Here is a 24,624-nt window from a genome sequence, read left to right on the forward strand (position 1 = left end):
GGCGCCTGTACGCACTTGACTCGCTTCCACCCTCTCTCCCTTCGCCTCCTCATCAGCTCCGACTCGCCGTCGCCACGCCTGAAGGAGCTCGCGTCCGGTGTCGCGTCACCAACAGGTGAGTGTGCATCCGAACCCAGCTGCTTCCGGCGTCCGCGAGCTCAATCGAAAGGAGCGACGCCTTCGAGCGAACCGGACGAGCAAGTAGGGAGGGCGGACCTCGCGTGCTTGACGGTCTCGAACGGGGGATGAAAGACATGCACAGAGGGCTTTGTGCTTGTGGAAGGAGGCGCTGGGGCGGGTGCGAGGCTGTGAGGCTGTGAGGCTGGGCGGGCTGTGTTTCGGCGCGAGGAGGCGAGGAGGAGGAGGAGAAGTCTGCTTCAAGCGGGACTGGCAGGGCTCGTTCGAGGGATATCTTGAAGCTCTAAAGGAGCACGTAGTCGGGACGCCAGCGGGACAGTCGGCGACTCCCTCTATCTCTCGACCTCCCCTCCTCAGCCTCCTCCTTCCTTCGCTCTTCGCCTTCTCCTCCCTTTCTCCGACAAACTCGCGCATGTCTCGTCCAGAGCGACCCACGAGCGATCGAACCGCCACGCGAGGTGGCTGCGTCCTATCGATTCCGCGGACTCCCTGGACTTGGGGTCACCAGCTGGACAGGAGCGTGCGCTTGCGTGCTTGATTGCGGGGACTGACCTCTTGCTTGTCCTCCTTATCGTGCAGGTGAAGAGTACGCGCAGGGTCCACAAAAGGCGAGCTGAGAACGACCGCGCCCGCCCACCATGCTCTCCTCCCGTCCCGTCTCCACCTCGTCCTCCTCGACCGCCTCGGCATCGATCCGCGCACCACCCGTCTCCTCCTCTCCCCGACCAGCCGGTCAAATCTCCTCCGCCGCCGACTTGACAGCTTCAGTCCGCCGAACAACAGGCGACCGCCCGCCTCCTCTGGTCGGATGCAGCGTCACCCTTGTCGGCGAGGACGAGGTGTACGTCTTTGGCGGCCGACTGGTCCCGACTCGAACGATGGTTGCGACGCTGTACTGCCTCGACTTGCGGACGCTCGAGTGGCGGAAAGTTTGGCCTGCGAAGGCTGTGGGTGAGGCGGTTCCGAGCGAGGACGAGCCGAGTCCTCCTGGCGCCTTTGGAGGCGGATCGTCGGACGAGACGGAGACGTTTGCGCCTCAAGCGCGCTACTTCCACAGCGCATGCGCGTGGGAAGACAAGCTCGTCATCTTCGGCGGCGAGGGGTACGGGCCGACCGCACCTGGTACGACACCCGACACGCCTTCGCCCGAAAACGACCCGACTTTGGCGCTCAAGACATTAGACGACGTTTGCATTTGGGACACAAAGGCGGGAAAGTGGATTGATGGAGCGACGACTTGCAAGGAGGGAGTCGAGCAGCCCGCGGCGAGGTATGCGCACCTGGGCGTCGTAACGAGCGTCAAAGTCGAGGAAGGGGAGGGCGAGAAGAGCGAGGCGAGGGAGAAGGCGGTCATGCTCGTCATGGGCGGTCAGGACATCCGCAATACTTGTGCGTTCCGAATCCGCTTTCGCCCGCCGGCCATTTCGCTGATCTCTCCCCGTCCGCAGACCTCCACTCGATGAACGTGCTCGACCTCAATTCGATGACCTGGATCCAGGCGAGCAATTGGGACCGACATATTGGGACTTACCGAGCCGTCGCGACCTGTCCTCGCTACACTGTCGTCCCGACTGCCGTCTCGCAGCCTGTCCCCGCTTCGTCAGACGAAATCGTAGATGATGCGCAGCGAGCTGTACGAGGCGAACGCGGCGCGGAGAAAGCCCTCGGCTTGAATGAGGGCGAGTCGCTCATCCAGCTGTCGCACTCGACTATCCCGCCCGCATCCGACCCAGAACCCCTCATCCTCTTTTCCAACTTCAACTTCACCCAAGTTCGTCGCGACCTCGACCTCCTCACGTCTCCTCTCTCGCCTTCGAACCCGCTCGAGGCAACTTCCCTCTCGTCCTCTTTCTCCGGCACGTCTCTCCCGCCTGGCTTGCGCTTCCCGACAGGCGCCATCGTCGGCCGCCACTTCCTCGTCTTCGGCACCTTCCTCTCGAGCGCGATCAACAACTTCTCGATCTGGGCGCTCGACCTTGGGCCGGGCGGCGCGAAGGGCGTCAAGGACCGGATCGAGAAGGGCGAGAAGCTTGAGTGGACGCGCGTTGATCCGGGAAGTGTGTTGGCGAAGGGAAGCTGGAACAGGGCCGTGTCGTGGCGGAACAGCGTTGTCGTGCTGGGCGACCGAGGTGCGTCCAGCTTTCTCCTCGTTCACGTGCTGAGCGCAATTGACTTGGTACGACCGCTCAGAACGCGACATCGCATCCGATTACGACCACCGACAAACCAACTTTGCGCACGTCGCCTTCATCGACCTCGAGTCCTTTGGCATCTACCAGCCTCCGCCGCAGTCCCTCCCACCGATCGCACAATCCTTCGGCCTTCTCACGCTCGCTCAACCATTCTTGTCCGACTTCGAAATCATCTGCTCCGACGGCAAGCGGCTAGCCTGCTCGCGCAAGGTTCTTACCGACCGGTGGCCCTGGTTCGCCGCGAAGATGGAAGAGTTCAAGTCGCGCGCGTTGGCAGTGCAAGCGGCTCAACAGCTCGGCAAGGCGCAGCCTGTCGAGAACGGCGCGACCAGCGAGACGCCTGCTTCGACGGCGACAGACGATCTTCGCCTCACGCCTCGCACTCTCGACCTTCCCGAAGCGTCCTCCGTCGTCCAGGCATTCCTCCAATACCTCTACACCCTCACGCTCTGCACCCCTCTCCAGCTTCACCCACCCGTACTCGCCGCTCTCGCCATCTTTTCCCGGACCTACGAAGACGACGCTCTCTGGGCGCTGTGTGTCCACGCTCTCCACGGCGTACTCGAGAAAGAGGTGCAGGCTGCGCCGCTCGTCTACGAGGCGGCGACGATGAGCGGCAGCACAGCTTTGCAGATTCGAGCCTTACGGACGATGCTCGTGCGTATCGCATCTCCCTTACGTCGCTCGTGATAGCGCTTCAGCTGACGCTCACATGCTATGCAGAGCAATCCGGCCGTGCGCATGCGCCAATCGCCGCGACCACCTTCGCAGCCCCAAGGTAGGCCTGCCGTTGCTGCCTGAACCCCCCTCACTGTCGCTAGATCACACCCGTCGTTCCCTGCTGTCGTAAACGTACCCTCATTAGCTTTTCCTTCGTAATCGTTCTGTGCCAACTCGCTGTTTCCTCTTGCACTCTTGCTCTCCTTGCTATTTGATGCGTGGCTTCCTTCGCTGACGCTCGTCCACCTCTACCAGATATTTCTGCGGTGCCGCAGTCGGCGGGAGGCTTCGCTCGCGCTGTTGGCCCGCCAGCGCAATCGACAACCACAGGTCGGCAACGAGCGCATCCCGCGAACCTGCACAGTCTGTCGGCAGGACCGCCAGTCTCAACCTCTCGCACGCCGCGCCAGCTTCCGGGCCCGCTTCGCTCGCCTCGCTCGCCGCGCTTCCCAGAAGATCCGCCACTGTCTCCCGCTCCTTCGTCCCCTCTGCCCCGCCCGCCGTCGAAGCCTTCGCCTTCCTCCCTATGCTCAGGATCCGAAACCTGCGACACTCAGTCGCTGCGCTCGAAGTCCTCGAAGCCGCCCTCGGATGCCGTCGCTGAGCCCACCCCCGACGAAGTCGCGCCTATCCCGGTGCCGCAATGGTCGCCGTTCGCGCCAGATCCGACACTCTCGCCGCGACTGGCGAGCGGCTTCTTCGACACTTCCCCCAGTACGGACTCGGTGCTTGCCTCGTCCCCGCCATCGCTCGCGAGCCATGGCCTTGCCAACTCGCCAACCCGCTCGACCCGGTCAGGCCCTCATGCACCCTCGACAAGGTCACGCACAGACTCAGTCGGCCAGCGTTCTGTTGCGTCGACATCGTCGAGCTGTGCGGGTGGACTTTACGGCTGGACGAACCTGCTCGAGCCGCAGATCGAGGAGGACGAGGACGGTCCGGCCGTCGCAAGCGACTTCGCGGAAGTGAGAAACACGGCGAGAGGTTCGCTCAATCTGCCGCATCCGCACGAGGCGCGAACGCCGTCGAGCACGCTTCCGTCGCAGACGGCAACGACGTCTCGCCTTTCAGCCAGCTCCGCGATGCCGATCCAGCGACCCGGTGCGACCCCCCAGTCCTCTAATACGAAGGGAGAAACGCACTGGGCTCCGTCTTTCTTCGACACGGTCAAGAGCGACGGGTCCGTCCGCAATCCGCTCTCGTCGCGCAAGGCGACGCAGATCTCGCAAGACCTGCTCGCTCAGCTTGACCTTGATCGCCTCGTCGAGCAGTCGACAACACCTGCCGTCGCCGTTTCTCCGCCGATTGCAGTCACATCCTCCCTCGCCGACCAATACTTCGACAACCCTCGACCTGCGCCAGCACCTTCCCCCTTGCCTCGCCTCGATGCCGACTCGCCGGCGCCCCTCGCGACGTCGCCTGCGACTACGCCAGGCTTGCTCCCTGTAGCGTTCTCGCCGCCCTCGCGGCGGCACTCGCTAGAGCCTACGAGTGCAGTCACCTCTTCACCGAGATCATCGACTCCCTCGACACCCGGTCGCGGAGGCAAGAGTCGACCGTCGACTGCGTCCACCGTTTCCGGCTCGTCGGTCGCGATGAGCAGCGGTCCGTCGTCGTCCGGCGAGAGCGTATACTCTACCGACGAGCTCCTCACCCCGCCGACTCCGTCTGTCGGGCTACCGCCTCTTTCGCCGAAGAGCGCGCACACTCTGAGCCCGCTTCACGCTCTTCAGCAGCCAAATGCTACGGTGCTCGACCGGCGTCCGTCTCTTCCGGCGGCATCGAGCGCGATTCGTACAGCGGTGGCGACGTCTACAACGACAGGCCAAAAGCGTGCATCTCTCTCCTCGCGTCTTTCAACGAAGCCGCTGTCGAAGAAGGAGGAGAGGCAGGCGCTCGAGCTGTCGGTGGGCAGGAAGGTCCTTGAGGCAGCCGGAGCGAGCGAGACGGAGATCCGCTTGCGAGCACGAAGCGTCGGACATCAGGTTCTCAAGCAGCGAGAGGAGGAGGCGAAGCGCGGCGGGAAGGGCGGTAAGAACGCGGTGGCGCTCGGCGACTACTTGGGCGGGGTGGAGTTGTCGAGCAAGTTCAGCATCGGGTAGCCTCGCAAGTGAGCATGTTGTTGTATCACCATTCCGGATAGCAATCAATGCGTTGCAACGACTCGAGACAGAGGGAACGCAGAACAGCAAGGGAGAGAGTCTAATCATGCATCGCCTTCGTCCTTGATACCGAGCGACACCGTCCCGACCTTGATGAAGACCTGTCGCACCGCTTCTCGCAGAGCCGGGTCGGCCTCGCGGACGAGAGTGTTCGTGACCAGAGGGTATAGGCGGGGGAGCTGCGCCTTGAACTGCGGTGACCAGGTCAAGCGTGTCAGCACGAGGAGCTGACGACACGAGGTAGGCCTTGCGCACCGGCTCGTCTTCGAAGCTTCGGAAGCCTTGCAGGATCTCGGTGCAGACGGGCGTCCATGCGGTGATGTTGCGCGCCTGCGTCTCGGGGTTAAGCGAGACGTAGTTGGCGAGGACGTTGAGGCCAAGTCTGCGACGTGGGTTTGTCAGATAGACACGCGCAAACAGAGAGCAGACGAGACGTACGGTGCAAAGACGTCGACGACCTCGGCGCGCTTCTGCACGGCCTCTTCTTGCGGGTCGCTGTACATCCGGAGGAGCACGTTGACCAGCGTCGCGGCACTCGTCGACTCTTGCCGCAGCAGATTCGGCAGATCCCGCATGAAGCCAACCTTCCACAGCGCCATCCGCAACTCCTTGTCGGCGTTGAACTTCCGGGCGAATCGGTACGACTCGTCGAGCGCCGACATGAGCCGCAGGAGCTCGGCAGGCGGGATCGTCTTGTACACGCGCTCGTTCTGCAGAAGCTCGTGCGTCGTCTCGATGAGCAAGAGCTGGAGAACGCATTTGACGATGATCTGGCGGAAGACGCGGCGCCGGTCGACGGGACCGTTCTTGGGCGGAGGCACCGGTTGCTCATCTTCTCGAGACGGGGAGAGCGGCGCGAAGCCGTTCGAGGTGGGCTGAGCGGCAGCAGGAGGTTCGGACTGTGGAAGGAGGAGTGTCGGGTCGAACAGTTGGTACGCCGTTGTTGTCTTGAAGAGCTGAAGGAAGGTCGCGATTATTCGTTCCCATCGTGCGGGCGAAAGCTTGTCGACGTTGTCCTCGACGAGCTGCTGTAGGCAGGACGTTCCTATCCGGGCGAGTGTGTCGTTCTCTGCGGGACGAGGCGTATCAGCGAAACCTGCGCATGAGGTGTCATGAGTCGGCCTAACTCACCCTGGCAGATACACTCTGACAGCAGGTCCAACAGCTTGTCCAGCAAGCGCGCGAGGACGTCAAAGTAGTACGTGAAGAGGTCGACGAGATTGCGAAGGGCCTGGATCATCGTCGTCGAAAGCCAGACGCTCATATCCTCGTGCGTGCTGAAACGCGAAACGTCCGATCGTGACCGCAGAACGGCGAAGATCGGGAAGAGCACCTCCTTGCAGATGGTGTCCCAGAACTCGGGCGGGAACGACTGGCCGTGCTTCTTGAGCGTGTCGAAGAGGTAGTCAAGGGCGCTATGGAGGGAGAGTCAGACGGACTAGTCGGAGGATTCCGAACGCTTCACGCACCGTTTGCGGACCTCGAGATCCTCGCCGTTCATGATGACGTCGTAGAAGCCGAAGAGGAGCGGGAACCAGAAGCGGAGCATCGGGTCATCCGTCGCCGTGACCTCGACTTGCGCGCCGTTGGCCGTCTGGCTGAGGGGGCAGGCGGGGCAGGCCAGCATCATCGGGATAAGCGACTTGAGGAGCTCGATCGCCTGCAGGCTGACCCGCTGGAACTTGCTGATCTTGCAGAAGTCGGTGACGCAGACGGTCAAGTCGGCGAACGAGCCGTACTCGACGATCTGCGCGAAGTGCTCCTTGTTGACGCGCTGGACGATGTCAAACGCCTGGACGGCGATGCGCTCGGTCGAGACCTTGGCGGCGGCCGCAAAGACGCCGAACATGGTGCGCCAGCCGGAGCGGAGGTTCTGCACGCGCGCCTGGATCATCTGGTGAAGGCACTGGAGGACCATGTCGCGGGCGTCCGGGTTCGTATTGTGCACCATGGCGTACTCGAACGGCTTGAGGAAGTCCTTCTGGAACTTGAAATTGGCGAGCTCCTCCTTCTCGAGGAAGCGCATAGCAAGTTGCCGAAGCGAGTCGAGCGCGAGGAACGAGACCTTGGCGTTCGTGTGGCAGGTGACCTGGCGAAGAAACGGTTCAGTCGGGAAGCTACGCCTCGAGAACGACTGCCACGCACCTGGTTGAAGTGCTCGCCAATGATGACCCACATCGCGGACCACTCGAGGCGGATACGATTCATGTTGTAGTAGCAGATCTCGACGAGCTTCTGCAGGCAGAAGACTCGCGGCTGCTCGGCGAGGCCGGACGCCTGGATCTCCTCCCACGACACCTCACTCAGCGCCTGAACGAAGTCGACGATTGCCGTTCCCGACAGGTTCGGCGTGGACGAGAAGATCATGTCGGCGGTGATGTAGAGGTGCTGTGACCGAGTCCCCTCCGCTACCTCGTCCGTTGGTCGACCGATCCGCTTCGACGAGACCGTCGACCTGCGCTTGCTGCCGAGCGACGGCTTACGACCGAGTTCAGGCAGTGTCTGCGAGTCGACGCCCTGCGCGATGAGCTGGAAGCGCTCGAGCTGGCTGACACAGGTGAGAACCTCGCGCCAGCTGCCCTTGAGGTAGTTGCCGTCGACCATGGCGACGTCGAGGAGCGTCTTGATCGCCTCCACGTTCTTCGGCCGCATCTCGCCAAAGTTGTTGAGGAAGGTGAATTTGGCGAGTGTCGTGACGAAGGCGTTGCGCTCGAGCTCGAGGTCGAAGAGGCAGACAATCTTGATCGCCTGCTTGAATCCGTCGAGCGAGAGCGAGATGAGCTCGAGGTCGTCCGAGTCCTGAAGGGGGCCCGAAATTCCGGCGAGAATCGCCATCCAGACAACCTCGAACATCGGCTTGACGTGCTCGGCATGCGACGCGCTGTAGTACTCGTCGCTTGCGCGGCCACCTCGTCGTTGGCCGCGGACGAGTGTGCGGAAGAGGGCCTGCGAAGGACGGAATCAGCGGAAGAGTCGAGGTCATGGTCAAGATGCTGCTGCTCACCTCGGTCTTGTTGACCATGCTCTCCGACTGCCACAGGTACGCCTCGCGCTGCAGGTCCCTGCCCACGGTCGCAATCGCTCCAGCGAGTCCTGGCGCAGGCGCCTGCGGACCAGCCGCCTCGACCTCGTCCTTCATCCGGATTTCGTTCGCGTTGATCTCGTCGTAGATGTCGGAGAGATACTTCTCGTCGATGTCCTTGCCGTCATCGATGCCGCGGTTGTTCTTGATGAACTCGACCTTCGACATCGGCTTTTTGACCTGCGGGTTGTGCGCGTCCGTGTTGAGGAGGATGACGGAAAAGGCGAGGATGTAGGCCGTGTCGGCGTTGGCAAAGACGCCTGGGTTGCCCGCAGTGTAGCGTTCGGCGAACTTGAGCATGTACCGATCGATCTTCTGCGCTTCGCCGGGCAGGCGGAACGACTGGAGGAACATGCGAAGCGCGTCGACGAAGAGCATGTTGTTAAAGTCCATGAAGTCGACAAAGGCGTGCATCGTGGCGATGTTCTCAGGCTCGCTGCCAGGAGGAGTGCGTCAGCAACAGCTACGCAATCAAGCGAGGTCGCTGCTCACCCTTCGCCGAGGTACTCGCCGATCTGCGCCTTGTCGAGTCCGTCGGCGTGCAGGAGGAAGCGCGCAACGTCCTTCGGGTCGGAGCTGCGAATGAAGCCGGACTCGATGAGGAAGGCAACACCCTGCGTTATCGACCGGTCAGCATGCGTGGCCTCAAGAGTTGGGGAGAAGTGCGCGCACCCGCTTCGGCTTGAAGTTGAACTTCTTGATACCCTCGAGCAGCGTCGTCTTGCGCAACTTGGCGTTCTCGAAGCGGCTCGGGTCGTCGGCCGGCACGACATCGGGCGTGTTCGTCCCGCTCGTGCTGCGTCTGTCGCCGGCGAAGAAGCTTGTCCGCGGGTCACTCGGTGCTGCACCGGGCGCAGGCGACGGCGAAGTCGCGCCGTTGCCATCCTCGGATGTGCGAGCGTGCGTGCCGTTGAGAGAGGTGGTCGAGGTCGAAGGGCCAACGACAGATGCTGCCGGACCGCTTACGGCGCCACGACCGGCCCACGAAACGAGCGAACGAAGGACAGCGACGAGGCATTCGAGACTCTGTCGCTTAAGGTGCGCCTCCGGCGGCGTGCCGGCGAAAGAAGGGTTGGCGAAGCGAGACTCGTCGAAGAGCGAAGTGGCGGACAAGGGGAAGGGCGAGACGGCGGGCGAGAGTGCCGAGAGGATCGGCTGTCCCGCCTTGCCTTCGGGAGCGGTAGGTGGGAAGTGCGTCGTGCAAAGCTTCGAGACGATGTTCAGGAGGCGCTCGTAGATGTTGTCGAGCGACGAGCGGTCGCAGTCGTAGTTGAGGTAGATGTCGACGAGCGCCTGCGGATCTTGGGCGAGGCGAGCGAAGGCGGCGAGGAGGAGGGACTTCTGGCGGACGGTCGCGTTGCGCATCTCGAGGATCGGAAGGAAGATCTCGTTCAGGAGGACCTCGATCTCCTTCTTCAATCGCTGCCGCATACCGCTGAGCATCCGCGAGAAGATCTCGCACGAAAGCTCGAAGACCTGGATGACAGGCGAGACGGCGTTCCGCGAGAGGGCGAGGCAGAGGTACTGCTTGACGGCGGTGAGGAAGGGCGTCCGCTCGCGCGAAGTCGACGAAATGATGGCGACTTGCGATTCGGTAAAGAGCGACATGTGGTTGTTGAGAATCGTGAGGATGAGGTGGAGCGAGAGGAGCTTCGACCGCATCGCTGGAGACTTCAGGTCACGTTCGCTGCGAGAGAGAGCGGTGAGCGAGGCTGAGAAAGTCGTGCGCGAGCTAGCACGCACCTGTCGGTACCAAGCGGTTTCATCGAGAGCTTGCACAAGGCGCGGAAGACGAGGAAGGCGTCCTTGATGTACAGGTCGTTCGTCGAGACGGTGTCGGTCGGCGGGATGGGCGTGCCATTCAAGCGAGCCAGGTTCTCGCTGTCGGAAGTCGGTGTTAGCGCTTGCGCGAACGGTGACGAAGCGAGAGCACTCACGTCGTGACCTTGTGGCCCTCGCCCTGCGGAACCTCCTCCGCTGCAGACGCCGAGTCGTCCTGACTGACCGAAACCCTGGGTGTACGTGCATCATCCGCCGTGCCCGCTGCAGAAGGTTCCTTCTCGTCCGTCTCGTTCTCCTCTCCACCCGCATCGCCATTCTCTGTTGCGCCATTCATGCCATCCTGCTTGACCCGCGGTGTCTCCTCAACCTTCTCCTCTTCCGCAGGCGGCGGAACCTTCGGCGTCTTCTCTGCCTCGACAGGCGCAGGAGGCTCCTCCTCCGCCACACTCGCCAAATCTGTCCGACTTTGACTCCGACTCGCAGCAGGCGTGGAAAGCGCGATCCCGCTCACGCCCAAGCCCTTCTCTACACTGGCGTTCTTCGCAGCCGCCTTCGCCAACCCGTCCGGCAGCTCGATCCGTCCGAACACGCCGCCGACGATTTGTCCGAGTGTGGCCTGCGCGACGGTCTGCACCGTTCCTGGTCGGCCGAGGAGGAAGACGTTGTAGACTGTGCGGACGGCTTTGAGGAGGGCGGATTGGTGGATTGGGAGCGAAGAGGAGAGGATCAGGCTGAGGAGGCAAGAGAGGAGACGGAGGAGGAGGGTGTCGTGCGGAGTTGTGGCCTGCGAGGCGGACGACGACGAACTCGAGGAAGACGAGGACGAGGAAGAGGCGTTTGGAGAGGGAGAGAAGCAGTCGCAGACGGTCGCAGTGATCTGGTCCGCGAGCGGGAGAGCCTCAAAGTTCTGCTGCTGGTTCGTCGACCCGCCTGCCAGACTTTCGTTGTCGTCGTCTCCACCTCCAAGACGCAACTGCGGCGCATCCGGGTCGTGCTGCTCGACGAAAAAGTCGTACGAGACGAGCTTGCCGAGACAGTCGAGCGCCGTGATCTGCAGCTGGAGAGACTTGGTCTCGCATGCGAGGCGCAGAGGGAGGAAGACGAGGTGCGGGTCGATCGTCGTGGACGCCCCGCCGCCGATACCCGGAGTCGCTGGAACGGGCGTCTTGAGCGCGTCGAGAGCCTTGTCGAGGGCATCCTTAAGCGGCTTCGACTTCTTGGCCTCCTTCGACGCGGCGATCGACTCGAGCGACGAGACGATCAGGATGCCCGACACGAGGTGGGAAGAGCCGGGTGCGGAGACCGTCGTGACAGATGCGAGCGATTCGCGGCGGGGCTTTGTCGCAGTTGATTCGGGATGGGGAGAAGAGGTCGCCGTCGATGCCGTGGTCGTTGCCGGAACTGACGAGGGAGGCGGCTCCTCGGCACGCACGGGCTCAGCAACTTCTGCGGCCGCTCGAGTTGCCGCCGAGTCGCCCAGCTGCGCCTCCTCGATCGCATCATCTGCCACAGGTGCCTGCGTAGGCTGCACGACGGGCGTATCGTTCTTCAGTTCCTCCGCATCCCGCTTCACCTCCTGGCGCAACGCCGCGACTTGAGCGGAGGGAGCGACGGACGGGGCGCGGGAGAGCGAGACGTCTTCAAAGTCGCCAGGCTCGTCCGCTTCGTTCGCCGGCGCAGTAGTGGGAAGTTGAGGGGGAGACAAAGGAACGCTGTCGGTCGTAGGGGGAACTTCAATTCCGCCGGGAGCGCTGTTGTCGTCGAGCGGGACGGAGTCGTGTTCAACCTCGCCAGACACGGTCCGCGCCTTGGCAGACGACTCCTCTGCATGCTCCTGAACTCGATCCGCCACCTCTGCGTCGCTCTGGCCCGCCGTCGTCGCCTCGGCATCGCCGCCCAGCACTCGCTCCTCGTCGTGTTCCCGCTGAACCTCGTCGTCCCTGTCCACCTCAGGTCCAGCTTCCGGCTCCTCGAGCTCAATAGCGGGCTTGTGCTCCTCCTCTGCCATCACCCGTCAACCCGATTGTGCCGTGAGAAGAGAGAGCGAGCGAGCAGACGTGTGGGGGAGCGTTGCTGGGCGAGTGAGAAGCGCTCTGCTGCGGTTGCGGGTGAGTGCGACCGGTCACGGGCAACTGTGCGAGTGTTCTAGCGTGGCAAGCGAGCTGCTCAGCGGGTGAGCGCGTTCAGTCGGCGCGAGAGTCGCCTTGAAGGGACACAACGAGGACCAGTCTCCCAAACTCGCTCGCTTGACGCTGCGCATGTTCGCATAATTCGTGGTACACTGTGTACAGATACCTGCTCTTCTCAAACCGCTGAACGAGGTGACATTTTGTAACGAGATGGGGCTGTCGCGGAAGGAGAGCAAGCTCGACCGTCGACTGTGCCCGCGCTCGCCTCCCAGGGCCCCAAACAGACTACAAGGCACCTGCTGCCGCTCTTTGGGACCGCTACCGCTTGACCAGCCCGCTCGAACCGCCCAACTTCGTCGAGTCCAGCCGGAGAACGCAGCAAGATGGCTACACACGTACGGCTCTTCATCCACGCCTCGCGAAGATACTGTGGCGGTATGGGTGGAACAATGAGGGATTTCGAGAGCTCAGGCAGTCGTCAAGCGGGCCAGGCGGGATGAGGGGACTGGAGGCTGGTCGGGCGGCCTTCGCTGGCGGTTCGTTGCGATGAGCGGACAGCGACGGCAGGCCAGGGCTAGGATGAAGACCGGAAGTGCATGAGACGAGGGCTTAAAGAGCCTACGGGCAGCTGAGCGATTCCACAGACGCCATTGCTGACACCGTCGCTCCCCCCTCCTCATCCCCTGCCGACAGCTCCTCTTCGAATCCGCGACCGGCCTGTCGCTCTTCACGTCCGAGTTTGCCGAGGAGATTGGCAAGTCGGCCAAGTCGGTGCAGGACTCGATTGACGACCTCAGCAAGTTCGGCAAGATGGTCAAGCTCGTCTCGTTCGTTCCCTTTACCGATGCCGCACACGCTCTCGAGGTTGCCAACGACGTCTCTGAGGGTGCGTTGCGCTTTCTCTGTCTCGTGGGCAGGATGGAACATGCTTGGCGGCTTGCGGAGAGGCGGAGGCGACAGTGCTGCCGAATCTACGAATTGACACGCTGCCCGCCCGCAGGTGTCGTCCACGAGTTCCTCCAGGGCCTCCTCGAGCTCAACCTCGGCAAGAAGGCCGGCGTCGTGCTCGGTGTCGAGGAGCGCGGTCTCGCCTCGTCGATCAAGGGCACTCTCGGCATCGAGTGCGACGCGTCGGACCGCACGCTCGAGGTCCTCCGCGGCATCCGTCTCCACCAGGAGAAGCTCCTCGCCGGCCTCGAGTCGGGCGACACGAAGCGCTCGCAGCTCGGTCTCGGACACGCCTACTCGCGCGCAAAGGTCAAGTTCAACGTCAACCGCTCGGACAACATGATCATCCAGGCCATTGCCCTGCTCGACCAGCTCGACAAGGACGTCAACACCTTCGCGATGCGCGTTCGCGAGTGGTACGGATGGCACTTCCCCGAACTCGTCAAGATCGTTCCCGACAACTACCAGTACGCCAAGGTCTGCCACCTCATCGGCGACAAGGCGCAGATCACGGACGAGACGGTCGAGCCCCTCACCGAGCTCCTCGACAACAACGAGACGCTCGCGCGCAACATCGTCGACGCCGCCCGCGCCTCGATGGGAACCGACATCTCCGAGGTCGACCACCTCAACATCAAGAATTTTGCGACCCGCGTCATTCACCTCTACGACTACCGCAAGAGTCTCCAGACCTACCTCTCGGAGAAGATGAGCGTCGTTGCGCCTAACCTTGCCGCCCTCATCGGCGACACCGTTGGCGCCCGCCTCATCTCGCACGCCGGCTCCCTCACCAACCTCTCCAAGTACCCTGCGTCGACTGTCCAGATTCTCGGTGCCGAGAAGGCCTTGTTCCGCGCGCTCAAGACCAAGGGCAACACTCCCAAATACGGCTTGATCTACCACGTCCGTTGCGCTTCTTCGCATTGGCCTTAACGTTCTCGCTGACTCCGGCTTGCCCCGCTCCCGCACAGTCAACCTTCATCGGCCGTGCGCAGGCGAAGAACAAGGGCCGAATCAGGTGCGTCTGGCTGAAACGGGATGCTGGCGAGAAAGCTCAGCGCTGACTCAGCTCCTCGCCCTACAGTCGATTCCTTGCCAACAAGGCATCCATCGCTTCGCGCGTCGACTGCTTCTCCGACTTCCCCAGCACCAAGATCGGCGAGGCGCTTCGCGACCAGGTCGAGGAGCGACTTGCGTTCTACGACACCGGCTCGAACCCTACCAAGTACGTCCCAACACATTTCTTGGTTGGTCAGAAGTGCTGACAGTTGATGCGCCGATAGGAACGCAGACGTCATGAAGAAGGCGCTCGAGGCGGCCAAGGCTGAGGCTGCCGAGCACGGCGGTGCGGACGCGATGGATGTTGACGAGGCGCCTGCGAAGGAGGAGAAGAAGGAGAAGAAGAAGAAGCGCAAGTCGGAGGCTGCTGGTGAGGAGACTGCGGCCGCGGAGGAGGGGTCGCCGAAGAAGAAGAAGAGCAAGAAGTCGAAGGACGAGGTGAGTCTCCCTTCAGCAGCAGCTTCTATCTCAATGCGCTGACCTGGCTGTGATTGTAGGGCGAGAAGCTGTCAAAGGAGGAGAAGAAGGCTCTCAAGAAGGCGAAGAAGGAGGGCAAGGCATCCAAGGCATGAGGTCCTTCCCTTCCGCCCCTTCGCATTTCCCGCCTCGCCTCGCCTTTCTTTTCGCTTTGTCGACCCGTTGTCTAGATAGCTCCCTCGTTGCTCTCCTTGTGGTCCTCTTGCTTCGCGCGAAGGGCCCTCTTGTAGGCTTTCGCCAGCCGCCTGCCTGTACTTGTAACCTTCCTCTATCTCCCTCGCCCCGCTTCGTGCGTCCGACGGGAGCGGCTAGACATGGACAAGCGAGTGCTATTACGCTTCTGTTCCAAAGATATGAAATCGGGCAACAAGCGAGGACAACAGCGAAAGACATCATCAACCTCGAGATCCCAAAACACTGTCCGACCGACGTCCTCCCTCCCTTCCTTCCGCAAAATTGCGCGCCTCCTCACCACTGCTCGACCGACGTCCACCCTGCCACGCCGTTCGAAGGCGACCGACCCTGTCCCCGCAAGTCGTCGCCGCTCTGCCCAGGCGTCAGCCCGCTGCGTATGTAGGCGATGTTCGCGCCGCCCGCGACACTTCCTCCGACCACCTCGCTCGGCAGCTCGATGATGCTGGCCCCGCCGTCTCCGCCCAGCGGGTCGTAAGTCGGGGTCAAGCCCGTCGAGTACTCGTATCCGCCGTTCCCGCCAATCCATGCCGCCGTCGCGTCGCCGGCAAAGTCGACTGCGGGAGGGAGTACAGAAGCGGAAGCGGTGGGCCTCGACGAAGTGGCTGAGTAGTCGAAAGTCGCCGCTGGACTGTCGGTGAAGGCGGCGGTTGTGCCCTCGGTCGAGCTCTGCGAGTGCGCCGTCGGCGATTCGCTGTCCGTCCCGGGCGCATCTACTACGCCGTGTGCGGCCTGGAACGACAGTGGCCGGCCGTAGTGGTCGAAGTTCCAGGTCGCATTCGGAGCGTACGGATGAGGCGGCGGGAGGGCTTGGGCGTCGAGAGCGGATGCGTACGGCGCCGAGGTAGGCTGCATGGGCAGCGGAGGGAGCGAGACCGATGGCTGAGGCGGGACGGAAAGGTCGAAATTGAAGGCGTCGTAATTCGCGGGCGGCCGCCTCGCATTGCGAGCTGTCGTCAACTCCTTCAGCCGCGTCTGGGCGAGCGGCGTAAAAAAGCATGCGAGCTCGAGCGCGCGGGTGAACCAGTCGAGCTCTGTCTCGGTCAAGGCGCACTCTTCCGACAGCGGTCCGAAGGGCGTCATCTCGTCCACGCGCTGGGCTGCCAGCGTCGCCCAGTTGGGCAGGCACTCAAGCTGCGTGAAGAGGTGGTAGACGCAGTGCTTGTCGAGAGAGTCGACGAAGACCTGCGGAAACGAGGGGTCAGAGCTGAACTCGAGGAGGACGAAACTCCGAGCGTACCTTGGAGTAGAAGGCGAGCAGCTTGAGGCACTTGCGCACGCGGCGGTCCGACACGCCGAGCAGCTTGTCGAGGTCGACCACCTGTGATGGCGAGAGGTCCTCCCTCGTCCTCCTCGAGAGCCAAACATGCGCGAGGTGGACGATATCGAGGAGACGCTCGTCCATCCTGACGGCGATGAGGAGGTCGTAGTCGACCGTGTGGTGGTCGTCGCACCCGTCTGGCGTATAGGTGAGGCTGACGAGCGTGCGGTGGAACTTCTGGACCGCCTGATGCGCGCGGTCGATGTAGTCCCACAAGTCCGGGATGGCGGTGAGGAACTTGGCGCCCGTCTTGCGCGACGACGAGATCTTGGCGAAATAGCGCTGGACCGAGCAGACGAAGTAGCCGATGAGGGCAAGTGCGCGGTTCAGTTTCTCGCTCGTAACCCGCCCGCCGTCCGACTCGAGAATCGTGTCGAGCTGGGGACCGAGTTCTTCCGTCGCGAGGTCGGGAACGTGGACGCCCGTGCCGTCAAAGTACTGGTCGAGGTCCTCGTCGGAGATGAGAATCGGCATGCTGAGGTAGGCGGCGATGCGCGAATCGGCTTCCTGCAAACTTGGAAATCAGCGCTGATCCAGCCGTTCGGAGTGACTGGACGCACGAAGAGGGTCGGTCCGGCCGCTCTCTTGATATCGCGGATCTCGGCCGCCGACAAGCCCGAGTTCTGCTGCTGCATGTCGCGGTAGAGACCCATCGCGGTGCGGAGGAAGAACCGCGCTTTCGTCGGCTTGACCTCGGCGACTGCGCGCGCATGGAAAACGTCAGCCCTGTTCGGGAAAAAGAGAAAGAGCTGCAACGCACGCATGAGCATCTGCACGAACGCCGTCAAAGTCTGCAAATTCCTCGCGCTCGCAACCTCGAGGATCTCCAAGCTCGTGCAGACCTCCGTCGCGCGTTTGACGATTGCTCGCCACGCGTTCTCGCGGCGGTGGCCGGCGGAGAGGACGAGGTCGTGCGACGCTTGGCCGTTTTCGATGTCGGGGCCGGCGATGCCGAGGAGGGCGGAGTGAGGGGAAGCGCGGGCGCCGAGGGAGGTGAGGATGCCGACGATGACCTGCGTGAGGGATCTCGTCAGTCGACAACACGTATGGGAGGCGACGAGGCCCGCACCTGACTAGCCGTGTCCAAACGGTCGACGTTCGACTTGAAGTAGGAGACTTCGGGGCTGAAGATATGAAATGCGGGTAGATGGAAGCAGCACGAGTGCATCGAAGCTGTGGACGAATCACGCGTCAGTCCGCACTCTTAGAATGAGGCGAGAAGACGGACACACCATCGATGAGATGGATCGTCAACGACGAAGCCATCGACGGCAACGCCAACCTCCACGAACTCGACGACTCTCCCAGATTGCTCGCCTGCAAGAACACCTCCCACTGCCTGACCGTGCCCGTCCCATTCGCTTCCTCGCCCTCGTCTTTCCCGTTCGCGTGTCCTCCAAGACCGTGCACGAGTGCTTGCGAGCGTGGGAGGTCGACGATGCCGCGATTTGGAGGTGGGGCGTAGGAGTCGTAGGGCTGTAGTTGATGAGGGCGAGAAGGGTAGGGCTGGGCGGATGAGGCGTATGAAGGTCGGCTGAGGGGAGTGGTAGTGGAGAAGGGAGTTCGCATGGGCGCAGCAGGCGTGATGAGGTCCTCATCGGCCGGTGACACCCAATTGGGTCGGAGGGCGCTGCGAGAATGGAGAGGGGGGTTAGTCTCGCATACTCCGGTCGTCTGCTCGGGAAACGACGCACATCGAGACATCGTCGCCGTAGTCACACGTCTCCTTCCGCTTCGTACACCGCGCGCATTCTGGATACCGTCGGTCGCACTGGGATGAGCGAGAGGATGTCAGCGTTGATGCGCTCGTGGGAGCAGTCGGAATCTCGTGAAATGGGAATAGGCACTGACCTTGACCTTTCGAGAACGACAGTTTGCGCAGGACTGGGCAGTAGAGACCGCTCCTTAAGTCAGTTTCGTGCGATCGAGCAAGCGGGAGAAGCGGAACGGGGCGCACCTTGGCCGTCACCTTGACCAACTCTGTCCCGCCTGGCAGAGTCTTGGGCAGCTGTCCGTTCGACGTCGAGACGAGTATTGACCCTCCAGGCGGGAGCCCCATTCCCTCATACCCGATCTGTCCAGCCCAGTTAACCGCTGGTCGAGGAAGAGGCGGCGACGGAGGGAGTTGGCTGGTCGAGGCGATTGGGTACTGGTGAGGCGGTGGCTGCGACGGGGGAGGGTTGCGCGGGTCTGTGTAGGGGTACTGCGAGGCGTACGGGTCGCTGTAGCCGTTCATGGCTTCGCCGGCACCGTGTTGGCGCGAGTTGCTATGATGAACCTTCGGGATGGGAGAGGGGCGGGGGAGGCGGTTTGGCAGGCTGGGACGAGCTGGCAGGCGGTTCTGGCAGTCTGCTAGAGCAGCTCGAGCGATTCAGAGCACGGCACAGAGCAAGGCGAGTGATTGAGCAACGTCAACTCGCGCGAGAGGCTTCCCGGATGAGGAAGTCGAGGACGACGACGACGAGGAGACGCTTCCCTGACAGTTCCGAGCAGCGTTCTCCGCCAGATCTACTCGCCAAGAGAGCCTGGACACACAATCACAAGCAGAGCCGCCTCTTTAACCGAGAGGAACAAGCCCCCTGCGAGATCGTCGACGAACGCAATCTCGCACAGAAGTCCAGCGAAGCATCCGTCTGTCCAGCCATGGCCGTCACGACATCGAACATGTGAAGATTGCCACGCTCCCCACGTGCAGCGGGTGAGCAAAACTGCCGTACAAACGAACTTGAAGGACTCGCCGCCGTCTCGTTCCTCTATGCCGCGTCGCCCAGGAAAGCCCGGCGCGCCGCCTCCTTCTCCTCGGGCGTGAACATGGGAGGCTGCGGGCGATACGCGTAGTGGAGTCAGTAGAATGGCAGCAGAGGAACGAATCCTCGAGGTTGGAAGCAGAGACAGGGGCGTACGGGAATGTTGCGCTCCCTGTTGGAACCCTTCGCCCGTCAGTGGCGAGCTCACGCATTAGCGAGGAAAGCTTCAGAACGCACCACTTTGTTCCGTCGACAGCCTCTGGAGCTGCGCGAGAGGCGAACAAGTCGAGGTCAGCCAAGTCCGGCTTGATAGCGAGAGAGCGGCCACAACGCACGTCGGTAAGGGTCGGGGTGTGAGAGCTTCTGGACCTCCTGCTCCGCCTCGTTGAGCAATGCAGCGACCGCTCGCGGGTCCCGGACGTTGCGGTTGCGCTCGAACTGGGCGCGCAACTCCATCGCCTTGATCCGCCACAGATCGCGTCGGACATACCTGCGGGCGTTATGCAGCAGTGTCAGGACGGTCAGAGGGACTTCCAGGCCGGGACGAGGGCGAAGGAGGGTGCGGAGAGTGGAGCGAGCGAGTGTACCAGTCGAGGGCGCCCTTCAACGCGCGGCGGTAGAGGTGCTGTGTGCCCTTGCGAGTCAGTAGAGCTCTGTCCGAGGCTAGCAAGCCCTACGCACCATGACATAACGGCGGTGTGCTTGAGACTGCTCGACGTCGGGCGATGAGGATGCGAGGGTCAGCTCCTCCTGCCTGCGCCGGCTACGAGTCGGCCTGATCGAGTGTTACGCACGAAGGGAGCGACCGTCGCTGCTGTCTGAGGCATAGCTGCGCGAGGACGAGGAGGCAAGAGGACAGGCCAACGCTGGTTCACCTCTTCAGCCCTCGACCGCTCACTTTGCTACGAAACTCGCTGCTGGAGGGCCGAGTTGGGGCTACCAGGTTTCTACTAGCCTCTACTATGAGCTGGCGTCTTGCTCCCACACTTGCAACCGTCCTCCTCGCCTATCGTTGCTTCTCGGTCACCGTTTCGTACGCGCCTTAAGCAGCTCGTGAAGGACGTGCTGGCTGCTCGGCAGCGTCAGAAGGCATTTGGCGAATCGGCTCACAGGCGGCGGGCGCATAGGTCGTGTTTGTTCAGCCCTGTCGACTTGCTTTCTGCTTGCTCTCTGCCTCACTTCACGACCTTGCGCCGCAGTTTCTCGCCGGACGGTCGCGCTTGCAACTGCTACACAACGCTGACGTTGTCAAAGACTGCATGCCGCTTCAGACGGGATTGGCGCCGGCTGTGGCTCGGCTGGCAGTATCGCCACTCTCGGCCAGGCCGTCGCCGGCCACGGGCCAGCAGTCTCGATTATCGGCGTTCTCGTCATGTGGCGGTTCATCATGGGCGTCGGCATCGGCGGCGACTACCCCCTCTCGTCGGTCATCACCTCCGAGTTCGCCGCGACTCGCATTCGCGGTCGCATGATGTCGCGACGTGACATTACGCATACCTCTTCTCCTTTTGCCGATGAAACGTCTCCTCGTCGCCCCCGCTTACCGCTCTGCCTTTCCCGCAGCTTCTGGTCGCGGGTTCGTCAACTCGCTCGAAGCGGTTATAAAGTACGTGATGGTTTTCGCCGCCCGGAGATTCTTGCGCTAAGCCACTGACGCCGCTATTGAAGCTTCTCTGACTGCTCAAGTACGCCGTGCAGATCAAGGAAGGGCACGACGGTGACAGGAGCGGGATCCTCCGCCATGCGAAGAGCAACTTGGCTGGTTCGACCGCACGTCCGGCGCCCGCAATCTCTTCGCACTCCCTTGTAGTTCCTCAATACTACACTCGTCTTCGCCGTCGTACACCGCGAAAGAGAGAGTTTCCGGACCTGCCGCCGTTGCCGCCGGCCCAAGCAAACCTCTCCGCTTCGAACGCTTCACTTCGCACAGCTCGGCACTCGCTAGGCAGCCGGTTTCATTCGTAGACTGTCAAAGAGCTACTGCTACCCACGGCTGCGTCTCCCCGCTTTCCCGCCTTCTCTCCTCGTCTCCCCACGACATGGCACCACCCGACAACGAGCGTTCACCGCTGCTACAGAGCACGCCGAGCGAGGAGCCAGAGGATCCGACAAAGCTCCCAAAAGGTCGGAGGAACGCGATTTTGGTCGCAGTGTGGTTGGGCGTGTTGTGCGTCCTCCTTTCTAATTTCAAGGAGATGAGGAAGAGTTCGCTCACTCGCAGGTTCTTACAGCTTGGGGGCACTAGACGGGACTATTGTGAGGTTTACCACGCTTTCTCAGCTCTCCTACCAAGCTAACCGTCTTCCCCCGCAGGTCGCAACCCTCATCTCGGACGTCTCGAGTTCCTTCAAGAAGTCCAATCAAGCCGGCTTGCTTGGCACCTCCTACCTCCTCAGCACAGCGACCTTCACTCCCTTGTATGGCCGACTAGCCGACATTATCGGTCGTCGCGCCGCACTCCTTATCGCCCTCACACTCTTTACGAGCGGAACGGCGTTGTGCGGGTTCGCGCCGTCAATGGTGTCATTGTTGATCGGTCGGCTGATTGCTGGAATGGGAGGTGTGCTCATGACCCGTTCACTGACGTCGCGAAGCGAAGCTGACTTTGCGCTTTGCAGGCGGAGGCCTGATGGCCGTTTCCTCGATCGTCGCGTCCGACCTAATCCCGCTCAAGCAGCGAGCGCTCTTCCAGGGTCTTGCAAACCTGTTCTTCGGCGCAGGCAGCGGACTCGGAGGACCGCTGGGAGGGTTCATCTCGGACAGGTATGGCTGGCGGACGGCTTTTATCGGTGCGTCGTGATCAGTTCTCCGCTGCTTGCTCGCTAACTGACAGCACATTCCGCTCCCACGCAGGTCAGCTCCCCGTCCTCCTCCTCGCCACCTTCCTCGTCTTCCGCAATCTCCGCTATCGCATTCCCGGCCAAGGCAAGAGCAAGCGCGAGATGGCACGCCGCATCGACTATCTCGGCTCTCTCACGCTCGTGATCAGTGTGCGTGTGACTCTGTAGCTCTCAGCGCAAACCGAGACTGACCCGCCTTCCTTCGCGCAGCTCGGCTCTCTCCTCTTCGCCCTCTCATTCAAGAATGACCGCAGCCTCCCATGGTCGAGCCCATTCGTCTGGGCTCCCCTCATCGCCTTCGTCGTCGCTTCGATTGCCTTCGTCCTCGTCGAGGCGTACTACTCGCCCGAACCGGTCATGCCGCTCCGTCTGCTCAAGGACAGGAATGGGCTGTTCGTCGCGCTGGCGAACTTTACTGTCTCGTTCGTGTCGTTCTCGGTGAGTCGCGCAGTTCTAGCTGTTGACTGCGAGCGTGCGCTGACAACTTTGGCCGCCAGATCCTGTACTTCTACCCGCAATTCTTCGAGATCGTCAAGCAGAAGTCCGCGTCTGAGGCAGGTGCGTCCTGCAAGCTTTTAGGACCACACGGGCGTCGCTAATGCGGCTTGTGAGCACGCAGGCGCGCATCTCCTCCCCAACTCGATTGCTCTTTCCGCCGGATCGCTCTTCGCCGGCTTCGTAAGTCCACCTTGCACACGGCGCTGAGCTCTCACTGACGGTTCTCGCACGCAGGTCATCCGCAAGACGGGCCGCTACTACTGGCTCATTGCCATCACCTCCGCCTTCCCCATCTTCGCCCTCACCTCTTTCGTTTTCCTCGACGAGAACAGCGGTTGGTTCCTCTCGTGGCTGTCGATCTTGCCGAGTGGTTTTGGCTTCGCTTCCGTCATCACTGCTGGACTCAGTAGGTACACACTCTGTTTCGCGTCCACTCGCTCGCTGACCTTGACCTTCGCACAGTTGCGCTCATTGCGAGTGTGGACCGGAGCGACATGGCGACCGCGACGGGCTTGACGTACCTCTTCCGCTACGTCGGTCAGGTTGTCGGTGTCGCCTGCAGCGCTTCGATGCTCCAGGCCGTCTTGACGAGCGAGCTCAAGCATCGCATCACCGGTCCCGGCGCAGAGAAGGTGCGTTCGTCGCTCACCGCTTGACACGATACCGCTGACGCTGTGCGTCCACAGACCATCGACCAGATCCGCCACGTCGCAACCTCGATCCCCACCCTCCCTCCAGCAATCCAGCAAGCCGCACGCGATTCCTACCGCTACGCCCTCCGCGCCGTCTTCCTCCTCAACCTCGGCGTTGCAGTCGCTTGCTTCATGACGACTTTGCCGATTCGGGAGTACCCGCTGCCTGGGTCGTTTGAGGAGGAGGAGGAGCATCGGAGGCAGAGGAATTCGGGGACTAGCACGCCGAGCGGGGCGGCGCAGGCGTAACGGCATGTCGTGTGAGGAATAGAGCATGTTTATATCTGCACATGTCGCGGCAAATGGACTACAGGAATTGGGCTTCCCTTCCTTGCTTCTGCTCGCATCCTTGGTCCGCCTTGCTCTTCGACGTCGTTCCTGGTCCTCGCTCGCAGACCTGCGCTCTGCAAAGGTGCTCGAGCCTGAGCGACATCGAGGTCCGTTTGTCTGAACGACGTGGTAAGGCCAGGACGACTTTGCGAAGGAGTTGCTAGCCGCTCTTCTTCCTCTTCTCACGACGCTTCTCTCGCTCACTGGAACAAGACGCGTGATTCGACCGTAAAGACCGTTTTGCAGGGAGTGCAAGGCGTGATTAAGGCTAGAGCCTAGGAGATACCAGAACAGGACGGATAACTAGACACAGAGACCGACACGGGCGGAGCGACGGCGACCGATGAGGCGCGCGCAATGAGGACCGACAGAGAGTGATGCGATGAGAGGAAATCTAGGGGAACGGAAAGGCTTAGACGCGGGCGGCGCCGTGAGGAGCGGGGGTGTCCGCGATGAAGTGGTCGTTGTCCTCGCCCGAAAGCTCCTCGAGCGTCTTGCCCTTGGTCTCGGGGAGGAGGAGGGTCGAGAAGACGCCCGTAAGCATGAAGAGGGCGAAGATCTCGAGGATGTGGGGGACAAAGGCGTTCTTGCCTCCGCGGTCCTTCTGCGAAGCAGGAAGGGAAGCGTCAGCGCTCGTTCGGGGTCGTATCGGCTCGGAATGTACTCACCAACTTGAACGCCATGATCTGGGCGATGATGGCGCCGAACTTGCCCGACGCAGCCGAGATACCGTGAGCGGTGGAGCGGTAGCGAGTCGGGAAGACCTCGCCGGGGATGATGAAGGTCGTCGTGTTCGGGCCGAAGTTCTGAAGGAAGTTGGCTGCGAGGGGAGGGGAGAGGGTCAGTAGGGGGAAGGCCGGAATCGGACGCCGCAACGCACTGATGCAGTAGAGGAAGACGAAAGCGCCGACGGCGTTGTCCTTGAGCTTGTGGTAGCCGAAGCTGGGCGAGAGGAGAAGGTTAGACTCGAAACTGAGCGAGGACAAGTCGACCGACTCACCCCATGCAGCAGAGAGTGACGGTGAGGAGCGCGAAGCCGATGAGCTGGCTGTTGAGGGCAGTAGAGAGTCAGTAAGGCGCGCTGCGGAAGCGAAGGTGTCCTATGAGACGAACAGAGGCTGAGGGGGCAAGCGGCGAAGGTCAGCGAGCGGTTCGTCGACAGGAGCGGATGTCTGGGCAAAGGGCAAAGTTACCTTGCGACCGATTCGGTCTATGAGGAAAAAGGCCGCCCAGAAACCAGGGATGAGACCGGCCACGGTGATGATGATGTTGCCGACCGCATTGTCTGCGAAGGAGGAAAAGGAAGAAACGGACG

At 62.1% G+C, this 24,624-nt stretch overlaps 7 protein-coding genes across 7 annotated transcripts in view; 3 read left to right on the forward strand and 4 right to left on the reverse strand.

Annotated features, from left to right (window-relative positions):
• Positions 1–776: 776 nt before the first annotated feature.
• RHTO_06816 (regulatory protein Ral2) lies at positions 777–5,152 on the forward strand (the record flags this gene model as incomplete). Its single annotated transcript, XM_016420475.1, has 5 exons — positions 777–1,527; positions 1,587–2,267; positions 2,329–2,987; positions 3,054–3,108; positions 3,306–5,152. 5 exons carry the CDS (start codon positions 777–779, stop codon positions 5,150–5,152), a joined length of 3,993 nt encoding a protein of 1,330 aa, XP_016274876.1.
• A 104-nt stretch (positions 5,153–5,256) lies between these two features.
• On the reverse strand, positions 5,257–12,084 carry RHTO_06817 (sec7 guanine nucleotide exchange factor; the record flags this gene model as incomplete). Its single annotated transcript, XM_016420476.1, has 11 exons — positions 5,257–5,403; positions 5,450–5,594; positions 5,651–6,281; positions 6,344–6,627; positions 6,682–7,301; positions 7,358–8,158; positions 8,217–8,730; positions 8,787–8,908; positions 8,967–9,981; positions 10,038–10,175; positions 10,232–12,084. 11 exons carry the CDS (start codon positions 12,082–12,084, stop codon positions 5,257–5,259), a joined length of 6,270 nt encoding a protein of 2,089 aa, XP_016274877.1.
• Positions 12,085–12,588: 504 nt separating this feature from the next.
• RHTO_06818 (nucleolar protein 56) lies at positions 12,589–14,784 on the forward strand (the record flags this gene model as incomplete). The annotated part of the gene is made up of 7 exons (XM_016420477.1): positions 12,589–12,600; positions 12,899–13,091; positions 13,206–14,056; positions 14,125–14,171; positions 14,238–14,378; positions 14,437–14,650; positions 14,710–14,784. The coding sequence occupies 7 exons, from the start codon at positions 12,589–12,591 to the stop codon at positions 14,782–14,784; spliced, it is 1,533 nt and encodes a 510-aa protein (XP_016274878.1).
• A 373-nt stretch (positions 14,785–15,157) lies between these two features.
• On the reverse strand, positions 15,158–18,438 carry RHTO_06819 (Zn(2)-C6 fungal-type transcription factor; the record flags this gene model as incomplete). Its single annotated transcript, XM_016420478.1, has 9 exons — positions 15,158–16,066; positions 16,122–16,709; positions 16,763–16,902; positions 16,963–17,215; positions 17,272–17,375; positions 17,435–17,832; positions 17,897–17,973; positions 18,054–18,086; positions 18,160–18,438. 9 exons carry the CDS (start codon positions 18,436–18,438, stop codon positions 15,158–15,160), a joined length of 2,781 nt encoding a protein of 926 aa, XP_016274879.1.
• A 517-nt stretch (positions 18,439–18,955) lies between these two features.
• Positions 18,956–19,776, reverse strand: RHTO_06820 (NADH dehydrogenase 1 beta subcomplex subunit 9; the record flags this gene model as incomplete). Its single annotated transcript, XM_016420479.1, has 7 exons — positions 18,956–19,021; positions 19,106–19,121; positions 19,187–19,214; positions 19,285–19,439; positions 19,537–19,574; positions 19,631–19,657; positions 19,744–19,776. 7 exons carry the CDS (start codon positions 19,774–19,776, stop codon positions 18,956–18,958), a joined length of 363 nt encoding a protein of 120 aa, XP_016274880.1.
• Positions 19,777–20,988: 1,212 nt separating this feature from the next.
• RHTO_06821 (vacuolar amino acid permease) lies at positions 20,989–23,228 on the forward strand (the record flags this gene model as incomplete). Its single annotated transcript, XM_016420480.1, has 11 exons — positions 20,989–21,116; positions 21,181–21,205; positions 21,263–21,509; positions 21,568–21,738; positions 21,803–21,939; positions 22,000–22,227; positions 22,287–22,347; positions 22,409–22,467; positions 22,522–22,693; positions 22,750–22,919; positions 22,974–23,228. 11 exons carry the CDS (start codon positions 20,989–20,991, stop codon positions 23,226–23,228), a joined length of 1,653 nt encoding a protein of 550 aa, XP_016274881.1.
• Positions 23,229–23,721: 493 nt separating this feature from the next.
• The window catches only part of RHTO_06822 (MFS transporter, PHS family, inorganic phosphate transporter), a gene marked incomplete at both ends in the record, with an annotated part of 2,417 nt that continues 1,514 nt past the window's right edge, over positions 23,722–24,624 (reverse strand). The window contains 6 exons of the mRNA XM_016420481.1: positions 23,722–23,913; positions 23,978–24,129; positions 24,190–24,251; positions 24,310–24,357; positions 24,423–24,427; positions 24,503–24,594. Coding sequence (XP_016274882.1) covers positions 23,722–23,913; positions 23,978–24,129; positions 24,190–24,251; positions 24,310–24,357; positions 24,423–24,427; positions 24,503–24,594 — 551 coding nt within the window. The remainder of the gene's footprint in view (positions 23,914–23,977; positions 24,130–24,189; positions 24,252–24,309; positions 24,358–24,422; positions 24,428–24,502; positions 24,595–24,624) is intronic.

The sequence above is a fragment of the Rhodotorula toruloides genome (genome assembly GCF_000320785.1).
Source record: "Rhodotorula toruloides NP11 unplaced genomic scaffold Scaffold5, whole genome shotgun sequence".
Taxonomy (NCBI): Eukaryota; Fungi; Basidiomycota; class Microbotryomycetes; order Sporidiobolales; family Sporidiobolaceae; genus Rhodotorula; species Rhodotorula toruloides.